A 19,017-nucleotide genomic window follows, 5' to 3' on the forward strand; every position below is an offset into this window, starting at 1 on the left:
TCAGCAGTGTCTGAGGAAGCACCTTATACATTAATGTTTCTGCGAAGAAGTCAGTGATGCCACACTAATTGGAATAAATAGAGACTATAAATGGCCTTACATCAATTCAAGGTTTTGCAGGCATATAAGTTTGTCTTAAACTTTGGGAAAAACATTCAGTTCTGAGATTTTTTTGGACTTCAGAATGGCCGATGAGGAATTATGGACCTGTATAACATTTCCTTTTTAAATTGATTGAAGTAAACATATTTTAGTTGATTTAAAGAAAAGTATTGAGAAAACCTCAACAGGACAGATGAGAAATGGCTATAGATGAAATTGAGGAGGTGGCATTGGATCAGCTGATGTTAGGGAAACAGGGTAGGCAGGGCCTTGTGTCCCCATACGAGCTTAGGGGAGTGTTTGGTGGGGACTGCAGTCTGCTCTGATAAGGAGTGGCCCTGGTGTTCTCACTTGCTGGGTAACTTGGAAATAAATTCTATTCACCACCACTGTGGAAGACACACAAATGAGGTTGGACAGACGCCCGTGATGCCACATCACTGGTTCATTTCAAGATGGATAGCCCACCTTGAACGACTTCACAACACAGGACAGTTTCCAGCACAGAGTAGGTGAAATAGCTGTTTGGGGGGAAATAAATAGTAGTCCTGAAGGCTTCAGAGCTGCCCTTCTGGGGGTTTCTGCAGGGCAGAGGTGGCTTGGTTCTGGATGCTGGCATGTTGCTGAGCACTTTCCCTTGGTTTTGTTTGGAGTGCACTTTGTGGTTGTTTCCTTGTTCAGGGATTTGTCTTTTTCAGAAATTTCTAGGTGCACCTGGGGACGCACTGGTGAAAAGGTATAACCTAGCGCTTCAGGGCTTTAGGAGTAACATAAGACAGTGCAGTGGCCTGTGGCCTGGGTAGAGTCCAAGGTGAATAAACTTAGCCCTGAATGGGGAAGCTGCTTCTCATCTCTGGCACATCAGCGCAGTGTGACAATGTGGGCCCAGTATTGCTAGATCTTCCTTTTATCTTTTTATTATTATTTTATTTACGATTCCAGAGGTCTCCATTTTCATGTGAAACCTGCTGATAATCAAATGTTGGCAACCACTTCGAATTTATTTTTTTTAAAGCACACAGTCCAGTGGGCCTAGAGATTCCGTCTGGCTGGTGGGTTGCAAGTCCGCCAGGTTGGAAAAAATAGATAATTTATAGAATACGGACTGTGTTAACGGTAGATGGAAGGTGTAAGCCAGAAGAGTACCTGTGTTGTGTGTGTGTTGGGGGGGGCGGGGAGAGGTGATGCTGACCTTGCATGACAGGTTAGCTAGGTTGGAGGGAGGAATAGCGCTCCAGGCAGAAGGAAGTACATAGCAGAGGTGCTGCCCCCTGGGGGCTGCAAATACGGGTGCTCATTCTTCTGTAGCGAAGAGTGCCGATGGGAGGCAACTGGACAGGTGGGCTTGGCCCAAAGCTTGAGGGCCCCATTGCCACATTCAGGAACTGGAACTGTGTCCTGGAGGTGGGGGGCAGGGAAGGGTTCTAAGCAGGGGAAGCATCTCCCTAGACAGGGAATAAAAAGAGGGTGAAGGAGGAAATAAAAAATATAACCCCTTTCCCAGAATCTTTGGGGCCCTTAGAAAGTAAGCAGCATGATTTTAGATGCCTCTCTACAAATTCAGAATCCTGCCATCTCATCTGCCATCCCATCTCATTCCAGACCCTCTGGAACTAGCCACCAAGTCCTCTGAGCTAGAAGCAGCTTCAGTCAACATCTTGTTCAGGGTCCTCAAAGACATAAGTGTACTTGGCAGAAGTTCCCACTTGCAGTGGCCATGGCAGACGTCACTAATAGATTACCACATCTTTCCACCACCTAGCCGTCGCAGGGCTCACCCACAGGGTGCGCAGGCAGTCATGCCAGAGGATCAGAATCCACACAGGAGAGGAGTTCTTGGCGCCATCCCACATCTAGTCCAAAAGCCCAGAGAGGCTGTGAAATTTGCTCGAGGTCACACAGCTAGTATGTGGCAGAGCTGGGACACAGATTCAGATCTTTGGCCTTAGGCTTGTGTTTTCTCCTCTATGCCAGGGTTTCTCAGGTGGGGGACTTGAAACCTGGGGGAAGCACCTCGTGCTGAATTAAACAACATTAAGTCACACAGTGAGAAAATCATGACTTTCTTTCCAACTCTCCTTTGATGCTGATTACTTCAATGAGGAAGTCTCAGTTTGGAGCTGAAGTGTCTTTAACCCTCTATAACACTTCAAGTCTCCTCTTCTTGATTATTTTTTAAGAGGCCTTGGGTTCAGACATTGTTGGCCAACAAAGCCCGCTCAAATTCAATAATGTTCATTTCTTTTGGCTTATTGTTAATGATTACTGATGGCAAATCACTTTGGTCTTCCATTTTTGGAAATTTCCACCTAAAATTTTCCATTTAAAAAATAAATGTATTCTAGTAGTGAAAAGAGCGATGTGATTTTAAGGAAAAATCTCAAGAAGAGCATAAATGGTACATGGGTATGGCAAAGTTGTGCGGGCCCTGGGCGGATGACCGAGGTTTGGGAAGGCCGCGGAGAGCACCCCCCCGAGGGCCTCCCCCTGAGGGCGCTGTCCCCTTTCTCCGCTGCAGGAGCTGTCCATGGAGCAGATCGCCTCGTTGGGCCCTGAGAACGCCGCGGCGGTGACCCCAGCCCAGCGCCGGCAGCTCAGCATGTTGCAGCTGCAGAGCCTCCAGCGGGCGCTAGATGGCGCCAACACTCGCTCCTGGCTGGACACGCCCCCAAGCGCCAGTCCCACCTGGACCCCCTCCTCTGGTTCTCCTCCTGGTGAGCGGGACAACCCTCTGCCCGGGCCCCCACCCCTAGCCCCCTTCCCTGTCCCTGAGTACCGCCCTGCCCGGCCTTGGGCGGGGAGGGTCCTAAAGATTCAGAGCGGGGTCTCACAGTCTTCGGAGACTGCATTTAGAGGAAAATCCAAAGTCCCAACCAAGCGTATGTAAATGACGCTCAACTCTGGCTGTGCTTTCAAGTCACCTGGGGGAACTTGTAAAACAGCCGGTTTCGTGGACCCCACCCAAACTCGTTGAATCAGATTCTCTCGGGGGTAAATGCATTTCAGCGGTTCCCTTGCATCCTACCTCCTTCTCACTAACCAGTATTAATTAATAAATTCAACTGGTATATATTGGGCACCTACTATATGTCAGGCCTGCAGCAGGAGCTGGGAGTACAGAGGTGAGAAGACAGGTAAGGCTGTCTTGTAAATGAACAAGGTGATTTCACATCCTGGAAGACCGGGGAAGAAAGGAGGCAGAAGGAGGTGATGGTGACTAGGGCCGAGCTAGGATAAGAGGGTTGGTCCTCTCTTCCTTACCCCCGTCACTTCTTTGTGACCCCTTCTATCATTAGTGAGCACCATCTTTGGACGAGCCGTGGTGTTGGGCTCTGGGGAGACAGCAGTGACCAAGGCAGATGTGTCCTTGGTGCTCGCTAAGCTCTCAGTGCAGCATGGGGGTGAGGGAAGGCATACCTAGCCCGGCGACCATGAGGCAGTATGACAGGCGCTGTGACAGGGAACACATGGGCGAGACAGCTGACCTAGGCTTGGGGGTTCAGGGAGCGGCCATGGAAACTTCCCAAAGACAGTAATGTCTAGACTGCAGCCCAGGTTGAGGAGAATATGGACTCAGCCCCATGGGGCTGAGTGTCCCAGGTAGAGAGAGCAATGAGAGCAAATACCCAGTGAGCAAAAAGAACTTGGTGCTCAAAACCTCCACTCTACCTTCTCCTGATGTGCGTATCTCCCTCCGTCTGCCCCAGCCTTCCCTTGGGGTTGGAGAACAGGGGAATTCCCAATTTGTGCAGCCACGAGTGGCCAGAGGTGGCACCTTTGATTTACTATTATTGTTATTTTTTTTTAAAGATTTATTTATTTGAGTTGGGGGGAGAGGGGCAGAGGGAGAGGGAGAGAATCCCAAGCTGACTCCCCACTGAGCTTGGAGCCCAATGCAGGGTTCGATTCCATGACCCTGAGATCATGACCTAAGCTGAAATCAAAGAGTCAGATGCTTAGCTGACTTAGCCACCCAGGCGCCCCTGATTTACTATTATTATTTTAAAAACTTTTCATTGAAGTATAATATGCATTTAAATTTTTTGTTTTAGAGAGAGCTGAGTGGAGGTGGGGAGTGGGAGGGAGGGGCCGAGGGGGAGAGAGAGAGAATCTTAAGCAGGCTCCACACCCAGTGCAGAGCCTGATGCGGGGCTCAATCTCATGGCCCTGCAATCATGACATGAGTTGCAATCAAGAGTTGGACACCTGGGACGCCTGGGTGGCTCATTTGGTTAAGCGTCTGCCTTCGGCTCAGGTCATGATCCCAGGGTCCTGGGATCGAGCCCCGCATCAGGCTCCCTGCTCGGCGGGAAGCCTGCTTCTCCCTCTCCCACTCCCACTGCTTGTGTTCCCTCTCTCGCTGTCTCCCTCTCTCTGTCAAATAAATAAATAAAATCTTTAAAAAAAAGAGAGAGAGTTGGACACCTAACTAACTGAGCCACCCAGGTGCCCCCATTTAAAAATTATTTTTAAATATTGTGTTTTGTGTGTATTATATAACACACAGAAGAGAATGCGCAAGATTCAAACTATGTAAGGGCTGGAAAGGAATGCAGCGTGATGTCTCCGTCTGTCTGTCCCCTGTCCCCTCGTCACCCATTCCTTCCCCAGAGGCAAGTAATGTTACCAGCTTCTTGTGTATTTGTCCAGGGATAGTCTATACCTATCCATAGATTATCTCTGCACTTTTATAAAAAGGATGTTATACCCTTTGTTCTGCACCTTGCATATCTCATCTAACAATATATTTTGGAGACAGTTCTGTATCTGTACATAGTAGCCTTGCAATTGTTGGTTTTCTGGCTACACCATAAGTGTATTTAACCAGATGTCTACAGAAGGATTTTTACGTTTTTGTTTGTTTGTTTGTTTGTTTGTTTGTTTTTTAACTATTACAAACAAGGCTTCAGGGGATAACCTCTTACCATTTGCATCTGTTTGAGTATATCTGCAGGATAAAATCTTCCAAGTGGGATTGCTGGGTTAGAGGGTGCATGCATTTGTAATTTTGTTGGATATCACCAAATCCCCTGGAGAGAGGCAGGACCAGTTTTCCCTTGAACCAGCAGTGTCAGAAAGTGGTGTCCCTGTAGGACCCCAGATGCCTTCTCCTTCCCTTCACTCCACAGGCCCTTCCTATCAGTGAGGCCCTTAATCTCTTGTTTCCCAAACTTACTTCATTATCAGGATCACCTGGGAGGAATCTTTCAAATACAGATTCCTGGGGCCTCATCCCAAGCTTGCTCAATCACAATCTCCAGGGGAGGATCCTGGAATTTGCATTTTTTTCTAAGATTTTATTTATTTGAGAGAGCGAGAGCGCCTGTGAGTGGGAGAGAGCATGAGCAGGGGCAGGAGGGAGGGGCAGAGGGAAAGGGAGAAGCAGAGTCCCCACTGAGCAGGGAGCCCAAAGTGGGCTCGATGCTAGGACCCCGAGATCAGGACCTGAGCCAGCCAAGCGCCCCCTGGAATTTGCATTTTTAACAATCTCCCCAGTGACTCTTATGATTAAGGCAGCTCTGGTACAAGCTGATTCACACAATGTCATTTAATTTTTACTCCCCTGTGGCAGCCCCCTTCCACGCCCCCTGCTTTGGGGTCATTATTCCCGTGTCTGAGAAGAGCAAACAGCATTCTGGGAGATCAAGGGAGTGGTCCAGAAGGAGACCCAGGGAGCTGGGGATGCTGTGTCTGCCCTCCGAGGGCTGCTGAGACCTCGTGTGCACTCCTGTCTCCTTCTAGGAGGCCCTGTCACCTGGGGTCCTTGGCTTGGCTGTCCTCTGCTGGTTCTCCTGCACAAGACCGTGTGGTGAGCGGCGCGTGCACATGGCCCTTCAGTGCCCAAGCAGTGGGCCCCGGCGTGTGGAAACAGAGGCACTGCAGACTGTGAGACCCCCTACCCCCGCCCACAGCCTCCACTGGGGCAGGGAGTCCCCAGGACCTGGAAATTTAAAAGGCACTGAAAGGAAGAATAATTATTAAAAATGATCCTAAAAAGTTCTTAAGCTGGCCTGTATCCTCAGCAGAGAGCCATTCTCTGCCCTGTTTCAGCCTCTCTTGCTTTCTAGCTTGGGGACAGAGAAACTGTGGGGAGGGAAGGGTGTTTTCTGTCAACAGCATGAGGACAATATGTACAAGTCACTGCCCTCCCTCCAGAGAGAGATGTCAGGGGGTGGCAGGTGTTGGCAAAGGCACCATTTTAGCCGGGGTCTGATCTGGCTTCTTCTCTGGCTTAACGTCCCTCCCTTGGAGCTATAGGCTGCATTGGATTTCTCCTTCTTAGATATTTAGTAGAGCTGAAATAAATGAATCCCTCAACAGAAGCCAATATTCCTGCCTGATTGCTGGGTCTAATTGATGTTCGGTGGGTCTTGCATTGCTTGGAAATTAAAACATTTAACACGGCTCAACGTTAAATCAATTTTTAAATACATTTTCCAGATGCCTTCCATTTCTTGGGAGTCAGCTGAATGAATGGTCGTGGAGTTATCAGTTAAGCTTTCAAAAAATTCCTTTTTTGACGAAATTGGTGGCTCTTCTGGGTTTAAGTTGTTCTGGGCTTTGGGGATGTGTTGAAATAAAAGAAAATACACATTGTAAGTCAGTCACCCATGTGATTATTGCCCAGCAGAGGAAAGTCAGCCCACTGGCCCAATCCTTTTGGAGGCTGGGAGGGATGGAGTTCCTTCTGGAAATCTGCAGGATGCTCTTGGCCTTCAGCTCAGGAAAGGGGGACGGAAGTGTACTTTGCCACCTCCCAGGCTGTTACACCGTCTCAAAAACAAAAACCAGAGTTGTTTCTCGTGACTTCCCTTAGGTAGCAAGTTAGGCATCCTGGGCACTTGTGTTCTGCCACCAGCATGCCCTGCGTTCTCTTCCTGGTCACATGTCCACAATAGACATCTAGATAAGACGAAAAGCCTGCATGAAATCCCAAACATCTCTGGCGTTCCATAAGAGGTGGGAGGATTTTAAAAAGCAGCATGGGTAGGTGTTATAGAGACTGGTGTATTTTCAGATGTCACATGCAGTTATTCTAGAACATCAAAATACTGGCATATGGAAGGTGTGGCCCCGCAGGTGCTATGTAGGGTCTGACTTGGTTCTTTGTTAATGTTGGCGGGGAAGTGGCAGCTCATGTTGCTTCTCAATCACAGATCATTGATCTTGTTACTGACAGCACCAGCCGCCCAGTTTAGCTGGGCCAGACTGGCTGATCAGAGACGGGGGTTGCATGAGAATGGGTCTGTGCGGGTTCTGATCGGGTCCAAGCAGACTTGGATCCAGCTCAGTTCCCACTTTTTCCTTTGGCCTTGGATTTTCCTGGGGAACATCAATAAAGACAACTTCCCTTTGAGTCAGACTTCATGCTGCCAGTGTCATGAAGTTTTGTGCCTCACCTTTCCCTTCTTCTTCTTCTTCTTCTTTTTAAATATTTCTTGACTTATTTTAGAGAGGGGGGAGAGAGCATGAGTGTGCATTCGAGCAGGGGGAGGGGCAGAAGGAGAGGGAGAGAGAATCCTCAAGCAGACTCCCTACTGAGCATGGGGCCCGACATGGGGCTCGATATGGGGCTCGACATGGGGCTCGATCCCAGGACCCTGAGATCATGACCTGAGCCAAAATCAAGAGTAGGCTGCTTAACCAGTTGAGCCACTCAGGTGCCCCACATCACCTTCCCTTCTGATCTTTTGGTTTTAATTGAATTCCTGGACCTTCATCCCATGTTGGATGACAGAAGTGACTCCCAGAGGGCCAGCTCTGTATCAGGCCCTGCTCTGAGGGCTCTGCCCGTATCCTCGCTCACTTTGTTGTCATCACAACTCTGCCAGGTGGATGCAGTTAGGATTCCCATTTTCCAGATGAGGGGACTGAGTCCGAGAGGTTAAGGAACTCTAGTCGAAGGCCTCTTGGATAATGAGGATTTGTATCTTGACTTTTTACCTTGCACTATGCTGCCTTCTGGATGAGTATCTTTTAACTTCTTCAGTAAGTCAGATCAGAGAGAGATTCTGTAAATCCCTTCACCTCCTCCTCTGGCGGGAGGCCAGCTTGCCTCATAGCACATATAATTGGTGATTGCCTCAGGCAGGAAGACAAACCCAGTTTATGCCCTGCAGGACCCCTGGGGTCTCAGGTTGAGATGCGCAGTCCTTTGCATGCAGGGAAGCAGCAGGTCACACTGGCAGGTGCTGCTTCCGTTCATCTTTCAATGTCAACCCTGCCGTTGGATTCCCAGCCTCCATCTTCTACAACTTATAACTCTCCCCCCCTCCCCCATGCAGGGATCATAGTCACTCACTCCCATGCAGGTCACAGGGTGCTGGCCATGGTCCTGACTGCCTGTACCATACTGGGTATCAAATATTTGACCATCATGCCAGTGAGATCCTTTCGTGGAACCCCCACCTTCAGGCCCACTGCAGACGCTGAGCCTGGCTTGATGGGGGCTGGAAGTGTTCCTGTAACTTCAGTATGCCATCCAGTGGGACCTAGAATTACATTGTTCTCTCTAGTCCTGGTGCCCCCGGAGTCACCACAGCTGCTGGGGATAGGCTGCACGGCCAAGGAGAGGTGGCTGTGTCTTGGGGTATGTGTGTGTGTATGTGTGTACCTGGTTTTGCTAAAGAAATGCTGTCATGATGGAGAGTGACAACACAGCAAAGAAGTTAATATTAAGTATTTGATATTTCTTTGTCCTTAAAAGTTTGCTGCCCATTCTTTCCTTTAAAAACATCTATATTGCTTCCCTGGAAAACATATATGTATAAAAAATTTTTTAAATAGTAGAAGTAAAATTAATACACTGCAGAATTGCCAGGCCACACAGTGACAGGCGGGACATCTCCAAAGTGTGTCTTGGAGTGAGTGCCCACTCTATAAATCCATCTGAGGTGTCCAGTGACTCCTAGGATTTTCACTCACCTTAGGGGATTCATTTTATACTTCTCCGCCTTTACTGTCTCAGTCACTGATTGTTTCTGAAAGGGATATGGGCTTGTTTGACCTTTGGACAGATATCTGCAACTTGCTCGCCTTTCTAGTCTTCCCCTCCATCTGGCCTTTGATAAGTCAGACCAGATATACGCTGATGGGAACTGGAAGGAGGGGCCACCCTTAGAAGAAGACTGAAGAATTGCTGTCAGCCTCTGAAATCCTCTGGAACGCTCCTGTGTGTGGTGGCCTGAATGACTGACCCCAATTCCTTTGATTACTCCCTTGATTAGGCTTGTACATCCAAGCCTTTGCCATGTGACTTTGTCATGCATCTCAACACTGCTTACTTTGGGCTTTGGAAGATGAGCAGAAGTGATAGATTCCACCAACAGCCATCATAAATGGGCTCGCATGATTTAGCCTGACCTGTTAGTGGTTGCTTCTCCATGTGAGGCAACATGTAGATGAGAAGACATATGGAACAGACATGAACCCAACCTTGCATGCAGGGAAGCAGCAGGTCACACTGGCAGGTGCTACTCCGGTTCACCTTTCAATGTTAACCCTGCTGTTGGATTCCATACCCAGCAGAGTCAGAACCAACCTGAATACTCATGAGCAAGAAATAAATACTTGTTATGGGAAGCCATTGAGACTTTGGGGTTATTTGTTACTGCAGCCAAAGCTGACTTACACACCATGTCTTCAACATGCCCTCCTCAGACAGTGCTGGTTCTCTACTGTGGATTGGAAGATGATACACTTTAACCCAGATCACACTGACCGAACAGGAAAGGACTGATTCCAGAAGAGTTCGGTTACCAAACTGTGTTGGACAGAATTCTAAGATGGCCCTAAGGTCCTTGGTGTGCATATCCTGTGTAATCTCCTCCCCTTGAATACAGGCAGAACCCGTGGGTGTGATGCAGTGTCACTCCTCAGACTAATTTTTATTAATCTGTTGGCTTAATCAAAAGGGAGATCATCGTGGGGGGGGGGCTGACGTAACCAGGTGCACCATTAAAAGGAACTAGGCCCTTCCTGAAGTCAGAGGTATTCAGCGTGAGAGACCATGTGGCAAGGACCTAGTAGGGATCTTTGGAGCTTAGAGGTCCCTGACTGACCGCCAGCAAGAGAATGGAGACCTCAGTCTTACAATCATAAGGAACTCAAGTTTGAAAACAGCCAGCGATCTTGGAAGAGAACCCAAGGCCCAGATGAGACCCCAGTCGCAGCATGCTTTCAGCCCAGTGAGACCCTAAGCAGAGAATCCAACCGAACCACACTCAGACTTCTGACCTCCGGAGTACACAGAATAAGGGGAAATGAGTGCAGGGTAGGCAAATGTGAGATGTGTACGAGGAGCTGAGAAATAGGCAGCCATCTTTGAAACAGTCTAGTTCTGGAATGTAAGCTCAACTAGGAAACCTGTCCATGTGCACAAACCCCGGCTGGGAAGAAGTTTCTCTGGGTGGGCATCCTGTTCCTTTTCAGTTTCTCCCTCGGGGATCTTTTACTTCTTGTGAAGAGGGAGGCATGTTATGTGTATTTATCTTTAGTGCTTGTCACTTTATAATGACTCAGCATCAAGTCTTCCTTCCCCACAAGACTGAATTTCCTTTGGGGAAACTTCCATCCATGTGGATGAGGTCAGATAAATCCCACCTTCAGCTCCAGGGCTGGGCTCTGATTCTCTTAAACCAAACAGCATATCCCATTCCTCAGTCCACAGGCATTGATTCAGGGATGGGCCAGTGAGAGCCGGGCCATGGATTTTTATTTAACTGTTGGAAGGGAAAGAGAGAGCCAGACAGACAGACACAGACACACAGAGAGAGAGACAGGAAGGGAGGGAGAAAGAGAGAAAGACTGAGACTCTCTTTCCTTCTGGACATGAACTGGCCAGCCATCTTGAAATCGTGAGAAGAGAAGCCATGAAGGAATGGAATTAAGAAATGGTGTGGGGGTGTCTGGGTGGCTCAGATGGTTAAGTGCCTGCCTTTGGCTCAGGTCATGATCTCCAGGTCCTAGGATCGAGCCCCGTGTCAGGCTCCCGGCTCAGCGAGGAATCTGCTTCTCCCTCTGCCTCTCCTCCGCTCATGCTCTCTCTCTGTATCTCTCTGTCTCAAATGAATAAATAAAATCTTAAAAAAAAAAAAAAGAAATGGTGTGAGCAAACCTAGGTTCTGGTAAAAGCTTTTAGAGCCTGGATCAAACCATACCTGCAGATCTGCCCCTGGTCCATTCAGTTACATGAACAAATTTGGGTTGGATTTTCTGATACCTCCAGCAGCTGGAATGGTTTCTCTTGCTTTTCTTAATTTTTGGATGTCTGAAAGTTTTTTTTATCATAGGTGCAGCTGATCACAAAGTGCTATTTTTTCTATAACAAGTAGAGTATGGACACTCTGGCTTCATAGGGCCCCAGACAGCACCAGGCTTTACCCTGAATTCAGCTCAGATGCACCTTAGGGTCTGATGGGTTACAGGAACCCTGTTTTTGAAAACTGTCTTTACACAGATGATAAAATAGCAAAATAGTATTTAAGGTTTTTGCCTTGAGCCCTAGGCTTTTTCTGGAGATGACTCTCATTGGGGGTGAGAGACTTGCTCCTCCAGTCCTCCGGGGGCCTTCCTTCTTGGGAATTTGGCCTCAGGGGGACTGAGTCATACCAACTGACTCCAGGTACCCAAGTCTCGATGCAGATTTGCTTGTCCAACTGGGCCTGTGCCTCCTGTCCCCCAAGGGCGGCCATATCAGCGCCTGCTTTTCTACCTCCTGAGTTAGCATTGTGCAGGGCAAGAATTCTGGGGTGCAGGGAATGGCCTTTAGCCCTCTTGTATAGTCTGGGTTTGCTCACACAGCACTTGCTCTTTCCAAGTCTCTCTCTCTCTCTCTTTTAATATTTTATTTGAGAGAGAGAGAGAGAGAGAGAGCACGAGAAGGGGGAGAGGCAAAGGGAAAGGGAGAAGCAGACTCCCTGCTGAGCAGGGACCCCCCCCCCCCCGATATGGGGTTTGATCCCAGGATCCCGGGATCATGACCTGAGCTGAAGGCAGACACCCAACCCACTTGAGCCACCCAGGTGCCGCCCCCCACCCAGGTCTCATTTTCTAAGTGGCATCCTGCAGCGCCTTGTCTTATGACTTCTTGTGAAGGCCTCTCTGATCTTTGCACAGATGCAGGGGGCTTTTCTCTTTGTTGGTATAGTCCATGACCGTTCCCATAATCAAACACCCACACTGGTCTTGTCGATTACTTAGCTATCAAAATGAAAGAACAGAAGCTTAGAGATGATATGCAATGATGCCAAGCCCCAATACTGATCCCTGTAAACATGCTTTTAAGGTTCTGGCTCCCCACTTCTCCCCAGGGCCCGACACTCTTGCAGGATCCTTGTGGTGTGCTCACAAATCTCCCCTCCAGTGTCTGGCACTGTATTTTCCAATAAGACCTTTGGATAGGCATGGCTTCTTCCAGTAGCTCCAGTGTATGCCTCGGTCCAGGCTCTGGGAAATCCTTTCTGGGTAGATGCAGGAAGCATACTGCCAGGCATACTTACCTTTTCTCTTCCAGAGGAAGACCTGTGTTTTAAAAGCTGTTCTGAGGGGCACCTGGGTGACCCAGTCGGTTAAGTGTCTGCCTTCGGTTCAGGTCATGATCCCAGGGTCCTGGGATCGAGCCCCATGTCGGGCTCCCTGCTCAGCAGAGAGCCTGCTTCTCTCTCTCCCTCTGCCTGCTGATTTGCCTACTTGTGCTCTCTCTCTCTGTCAAATAAATAAATAAAATCTTTAAAAGCTGTTTTGATTCTCCATGATGCTTGGAATACCAGCTTTTGAGAGCCTACAATGTCCGCTCATTCCCAGGACAATTTTACAACTTGCGTACTTTTTAAAAGCTGCCTGGCTTTTTTGTTGATGTGTTGGATACTTTCTCCCTATACCTCCAGATCCACTCTCCATTCTTCTCAATTTCATCTGCCCTGGGGCCCTGATTACATTCTAAATGTCTAGAATCTACAGAGACAGTAAATTAGCGATTGCCAGTATTTGTGGGGAGGGCAGAATGGGGAATGACTACTACTAACGGGTGCAGAGTTTCTTTTTGGAGGATCCCAGCTCCTTTCCCGCCACCCTGAGGATTAGCAGTGGCTGTGCTCCTCCTTGAAGAAAACAGCCCTTCCTTATAGCTACCACTCCCTGGGGTCCAGAAAACTCTCTCTCCCCTTTCCCTTTTAGACATGGGTTGTTAAGGGCTCCCACTGTTGACAGTTCCAAGGTACTTCATGTCTCTTGTTTTCTCTTAACCCTACCCACACCTCTGTAATAATTTCTTCATTCAGCTGTCCTCAATAACCCCATTTGAGTGTGACATCCATTTCCTGCTGGGACCTGACTGGTCCATTTAAAACATCCAGTATCAAAGAATGCACCCTCCGAAGACTGCAAGCGGAATCCTAGAGAAAGTTCTCCAGCATCCCTTTGATTTGAGATGGCTGTCTACTTCCAGCATGGCCCGAGTCAGGTCAATTAGTGCTGCCCTATTTTATCTGATCAAGTTTGTTATTGATGTCATGAAGATGCATACCTCTTACTTGGCTGACACCTTAATTGCAGAGAATTCTCACTCTTTCTGACTTCTACTCCCAAACTTGTGGACAAACTCCTCCAGGTGCCCAGCAGAATAGAGTCCTCTCTGTTGTCACAGATCAGCTTTTTCAGGGAATTGTGCTGCTTTTAGATCTACAAAATATCTATTACATAAGACTTTCAGCTTCTTCTTACATATATTGCTATTCAACAGCTGAAAGCCATCGAAAAATGCATGCAAACAAAATTTTAATCTAACCAAGAAAATGCCCCTACAACATTGTTCGATCAAGTTACCATGTCATGTGTGAAGGAGTATATTCCATCGGAGAAAAGCTTTTTAAACCTTATGCTTTTTTTTTTTTTTTAAAGATTTTACTTATTTATTTGACAGAGAGAGACACAGCGAGAGAGGGAACACAAGCAGGGGGAGTGGGAGAGGGAGAAGCAGGCTTCCCGCTGAGCAGGGAGCCCGATGCGGGGCTCGATCCCAGGACCCTGGGACCATGACCTAAGCCGAAGGCAGACGCTTAACGACTGAGCCACCCAGGCACCCCAAACCCTATGCCTTTTGACATTTCAACTAGTATGTTAGACGAGAAGTCTGCTGCAGAAATATCGTTACCAACATTGTCAGGGAAAAAAATGGGCTAGCAAAGAATTAAAGAACACATGTCCATTGAACTTGATGAAATAATTTTTGAGGCTAAGCCCGTGAAATCTTTACAGCGAAACTGTAGAGACACTGGAGAGTTCTCCTTTTGCAGATTTTGATTCCGTTGGTTCATGCAGGCACATCCTGGGGGAGCTGAGACTTTGTTAAGCCCCTAACACATACCCAGGAAGAAAGATAAATGTAGGTGTTTACATCAAGGTGTTAGACATGTGATCCAAGAAGTCGGCAAGAATGTAGCAAAGTAATTGTGGTGATGGTTTAAAAAAAGTAAAAGAAGCAGGGAAAGCTTCAGAAGCAGGTTATGTGAAAAAAAAAAAAAAAACATCAGAATGTGGCCATTTGTGACTTGTCTACCCAAGCGCGAGCCACCAACCATTCTCACCCGGATCCCTGCAAGAATGTCCTTGCTGTTTCTCCCTGTCTCAGATGTGCCCTTCGATTCTGTTGGCAACACAACCGGAACGAGCCTTTCAAAAGGTAAGTCAGAGCATTATTTATAATAGTCAAAAAGGTAGAAACAACCCAAAAGTCCATTGGCTGAAGAATGGACAAACAAAATAGAGGGGTCTATCCATATGATGGAATGAAATAAGACACCTGCTATGACACGGATGAACCTTGAAAACACAGCGTTAGGTGAAAGAAACCTGTCACAAATGACCACCTATTGTATGCATCCATTTATATGAAATGTCTAGAATCTACAGAGGCAGAAAGTAAATTAGCGATTGCCAGTATTTGTGGGGAGGGCAGAATGGGGAGTGACTACTACTAATGGGTGCGGAGTGTCTTTTTGGGGTGATGGAAATGTGCTAAACTTGATTGTGCTGATGGTTGCACAACTGTGAATATACTAGAAGAATTGACTTGTATACTTTACATGGGTAAATTCTATGGTGTGCAAATTGCATCTCAATGACAGGTATTAAAAAAGAAGGCATGTATGAAAAATTTAAATTCTGTAGAGTTGCTGGATTAGCCGGGCCCTATGCAGTTTTGAGTAAGCATACATTCAGTTTACTGATACCGAGTTCTTTGGTGTTCATCGGGGCACCAGATATTTTGTGTGTTCATCCGTAATGCAACATTTTCTTTATCCCTGAAACTGTATTATGCACTATACCAAACAGTCTATACATGTTGAGGGTTGAGTATTCCAGGAAACATCTGTACTTGAATTTCTAGGTAAAATAAGAATCAGAAAGAATGGGTCTTGTACTTGCAGTTGATGGAACTGGAAGTCCAGAGTTCAAAATAAGGATGAAGCCCGAGAGATAAGAGTAGGGAAGGGCTGGAGCTGAGGAAGTCTGTGGGCAAAAGCCCAGTTCTACCTACAAGTAGAATGTAGATCATATTAAGGGGGCGGCCGACGGGTGATCTCTGTGGCCACAACTGACACCTATAGTTCTTATAAGTGGATTACAAAGAAGTGCCTCTTATTTACAGGTGAATTTTAAACAGTGCTTTCTCTGGGTGTTGTGGGGAATGAATTACCAAAAGGCATCCCTCCCTTTGTCTGAAGCCCTTTGGATCAGGTCATACGGCTTAATTAGTGATCAGAGGGAGGACTGGATTTCTGTCCCCACTCATCACCTTGGCCAAGAGCCTTTGCACTGTGCACACACAGCCCAACTGTGCTTGGAGGCCCTGAGGGTACATGTGATTCCTGCTCATTACAAAACTCAGCAACTGAGACAGCTGAGAGAAGCATTTTAAAATTTAAATGACGTCAAGTTACATTTGTCGATGAATCATCAGGACTGCCATCCCGGTGAAAGAGGTTATATGTGACTGGTAATATCTATCTGAATCAGGGTCTAGAAGCTTTACCTGAGGTTTGCTTATCTGACAACCTGGTTCCTTCCTTAGAGAAAGAATGAAATTGTTTAACTGATTGAATTGGGGCTTGTGTGACGTTTCAGCAGAATGTGAATATCTATGTGGATAGTCTAAGGCTGATTCAGAAATTAACACTTGACTATATGGAAGAGGGGCCTACTTGGTTTGAAATAGTCTCTTTTTTTCTTTTTGGTTTATTGGTAACTATGAGTTGATTTCTCCCTCAATAGTTCAAAGATTTTTTCTGTTTTAGCTCTCGGAATAGTTTTTTTTCTTTCTTTTCAAAGATGTAATATTTCTGCTACCAGAACAGAAAGATGACAAGGATGAGCACCTTCAGGGCTCTTTGAAGACAAAATGGTATTCTGAATTGGCCGTTCAGTAGAGCAAGGGGATACATCTCTAAATCTGGTTTCATGATTTTAGGTTTGTTTAATGGATTTCTTTGCTTAAACTTCAGGTGCACGCATGATAATTTTGAAGAGCAGAGAGATGGACAAATGCGACTTGATTTACACATTTTTTCAAAGGCACTACGAAGTTTATCTCAGGTTTGGTTAAGCTTATTTTTCACACTCTTGGTTGAAGGCAGCTGTGATTTTCCCCCCTCCCTCCACCCTTGAGAAAAATGGGGTGATTTTTCACTTATAAATTCTTCAACCTCAGAGAAGGAGGGGCAGAGTTTTTCTAGAAGGGTTAGAAATGAAGGTGGAGGCAGGGGACAGGCCCTAATTACCACATGGAAGAGTCACTGGTTTAGAATTTCTGTCTTAACGTGGGTTATTTTATCTGACTCCTGGTTGTGTTACAAAAATTAAGATAATGGATGCAAAGGGCTTGGAAGTATCCAGTAAGTGTTAGCTACTATTGTTCTTCTCAGTGTGGCCCATGAGCTTATCAGGCATATTTGAGGACACTGGTGCCAAGGCTTATGGGAGAATATATGTGTGGTTGAGCTTTTGGCCCAGTGAGCTTTTCAGAATTTAAGCTGAGGAAAGTGGGGAGGGCCGTAGGGCTGGCTGGCTTGGTGGAAGGCCTTTGTATTGGGGCCCTGAGAGCACCCCCAGGGTAGGGGATAACCTTGTCACAGGAGCGGGGCAGCACCACTATCACTCAGGTTTCTGGGATAACTGGCTGGAAACTCAGACTCTGTCATTAGAGGGTTTTGTTTTGTTTTGTTTTTTAGATTTTATTCATTTATTTCACAGAGAGGGAACACAAGCAGGGGGAGTGGGAGAAGGAGAAGCAGACTTCTCACGGAGCAGGGAGCCCGATGCGGGGCTCGATCCCAAGAACCTGGGATCATGACCTGAGCTGAAGGCAGACGCTTAACCAACGGAGCCACCCAGGCGCCCCTCAGTGGAGATATTTTTATAGTGTTGTGTCTACCTGGCTTTTCACATGACTTACATTCTGCTTTTACAGCTTTGATGACTCATGAAGCATTTTATTCTTCCTTAAAGCATGTAGAAGTACAATCATAGAGTGTTTCAAATCTGATTGCCATAATTAACTTTTTGAGTTGTATTTGATTTTAAAAATTATAACCTCTTAGTTTGAAATAGTGTAAGATGCACAAGATTTTCTATATACCCATCACCCATCTTCCCCCAGTGATACTTACATAACCCTATTACATTGTTAAAACCAGGAGATTGATGTTGGCATGATACTATTCCAGTTGATTTTTAAGCTTCATTTACTTATGAAATCCTTCATTGATTTAGTTGGGGCATTATCCAGAAGCACCTACCACAAAGTTTGGAATTCCTGGCCCAAGAAATTGTAATTAGTGTCTATGAAAACAACCAGCCACTTATACTTTAGAAATTTCCATGATGACCTCACCTTGTTGTGAGGGCACCAACATGAGTTTCCTCATCATGGCTATTGAGAACCATCCGTATGGGAAATAAGCATATCCACATTACCTTGTTGAAGGGCATTTTATTCTCCATCTGTTGGAGCAAAGGCACTGGCGCCCATGTTGGAGCCCAGGAAAACCATGTCTAGCTGACTCTGTTGCCAAGCAAAATAATACAAGCTGGGGGACTGTTAAATGGACCCTCATACCTAACGGACCTGTGGATAGTGGAGGAGACTCCAACTCCTTGCTCAGCATTGCAGAAGAAATAGTGTGGATGTGAATGTCGATGACAGGGAATTTATGGACTGAGAAGAGGTGACCTTAGTTTTGCACAAAAGGATGAGAAATAACTTTAGATGAAGGTGGGTGGATGGGCAAAGCAAGGACAGAATCTGGTCCCCTCAAAGAATAGCAGTATCACCAAGGGCAGAGATGAAGATACGGGACACAAAGGGGATAATCATAAGAGGGCCATTTTGAGCATTGACCCTTTCAATTGGCACAACCTGAGAAGGTAAGTAGCAGTGTTCCTGTTTCATAGAGGAGGACATTGAGTCCTGGATATGACATTGGAGATGGTCAGAGAAGACTGAGTTTTGAACAGGGGGTGTGGTTAGTTGTTCTGACATTCTTGACACTCTCCCTCTGCTCTGAACGGTCACTCTCTTTCCAAGGGTTGTCTCTTCTACTTTCAAAACAGGCCTCTCATTCATCCACTGCTTTCCATCCCCTTGTCATCACTCCAGGCTACCATCATGACTCAACTGTACCCTCCTCACTTCCTCTTTACCTCCTGGCTCCTCTGTTCTTTCAACAAAAGCCAGAGAAACCTCAAACAAACGCACGTCCACTAAAGCGAGTCCCTTCATTACAACCTTCAAAAGCTTCCTTAAAGTTACCATCGTGGCCCACATCCCCAGCACGGTCTGGTCCCCTCCATTGTCTCCGGGAGTGTCTTCTTCACCCTCCTTAGTCATGGTGCCCCCACCATGTTGACCTTCCTTCA

The 19,017-nt window shown here is 46.8% G+C and overlaps 1 protein-coding gene across 6 annotated transcripts in view; it reads left to right on the plus strand.

Annotated features, from left to right (window-relative positions):
• The window catches only part of OTOA (otoancorin), a 61,331-nt gene extending 54,629 nt beyond the window's left edge, over window positions 1-6,702 (plus strand). For all 6 annotated transcript variants that reach the window (XM_028090391.1, XM_028090392.1, XM_088029029.1 and 3 more), the window contains 2 exons: window positions 2,621-2,816; window positions 5,845-6,702. In XM_028090391.1, the coding sequence (XP_027946192.1) occupies window positions 2,621-2,816; window positions 5,845-5,915 (267 nt within the window). In that variant the 3' untranslated portion in view covers window positions 5,916-6,702. The remainder of the gene's footprint in view (window positions 1-2,620; window positions 2,817-5,844) is intronic.
• Window positions 6,703-19,017: the final 12,315 nt, after the last annotated feature.

The sequence above is a fragment of the Eumetopias jubatus genome, unplaced genomic scaffold, assembly GCF_037043125.1.
Source record: "Eumetopias jubatus isolate StellerSeaLion01/CBP00866 unplaced genomic scaffold, mEumJub1_p1.0 scaffold_12, whole genome shotgun sequence".
Classification (NCBI taxonomy): Eukaryota; Metazoa; Chordata; class Mammalia; order Carnivora; family Otariidae; genus Eumetopias; species Eumetopias jubatus.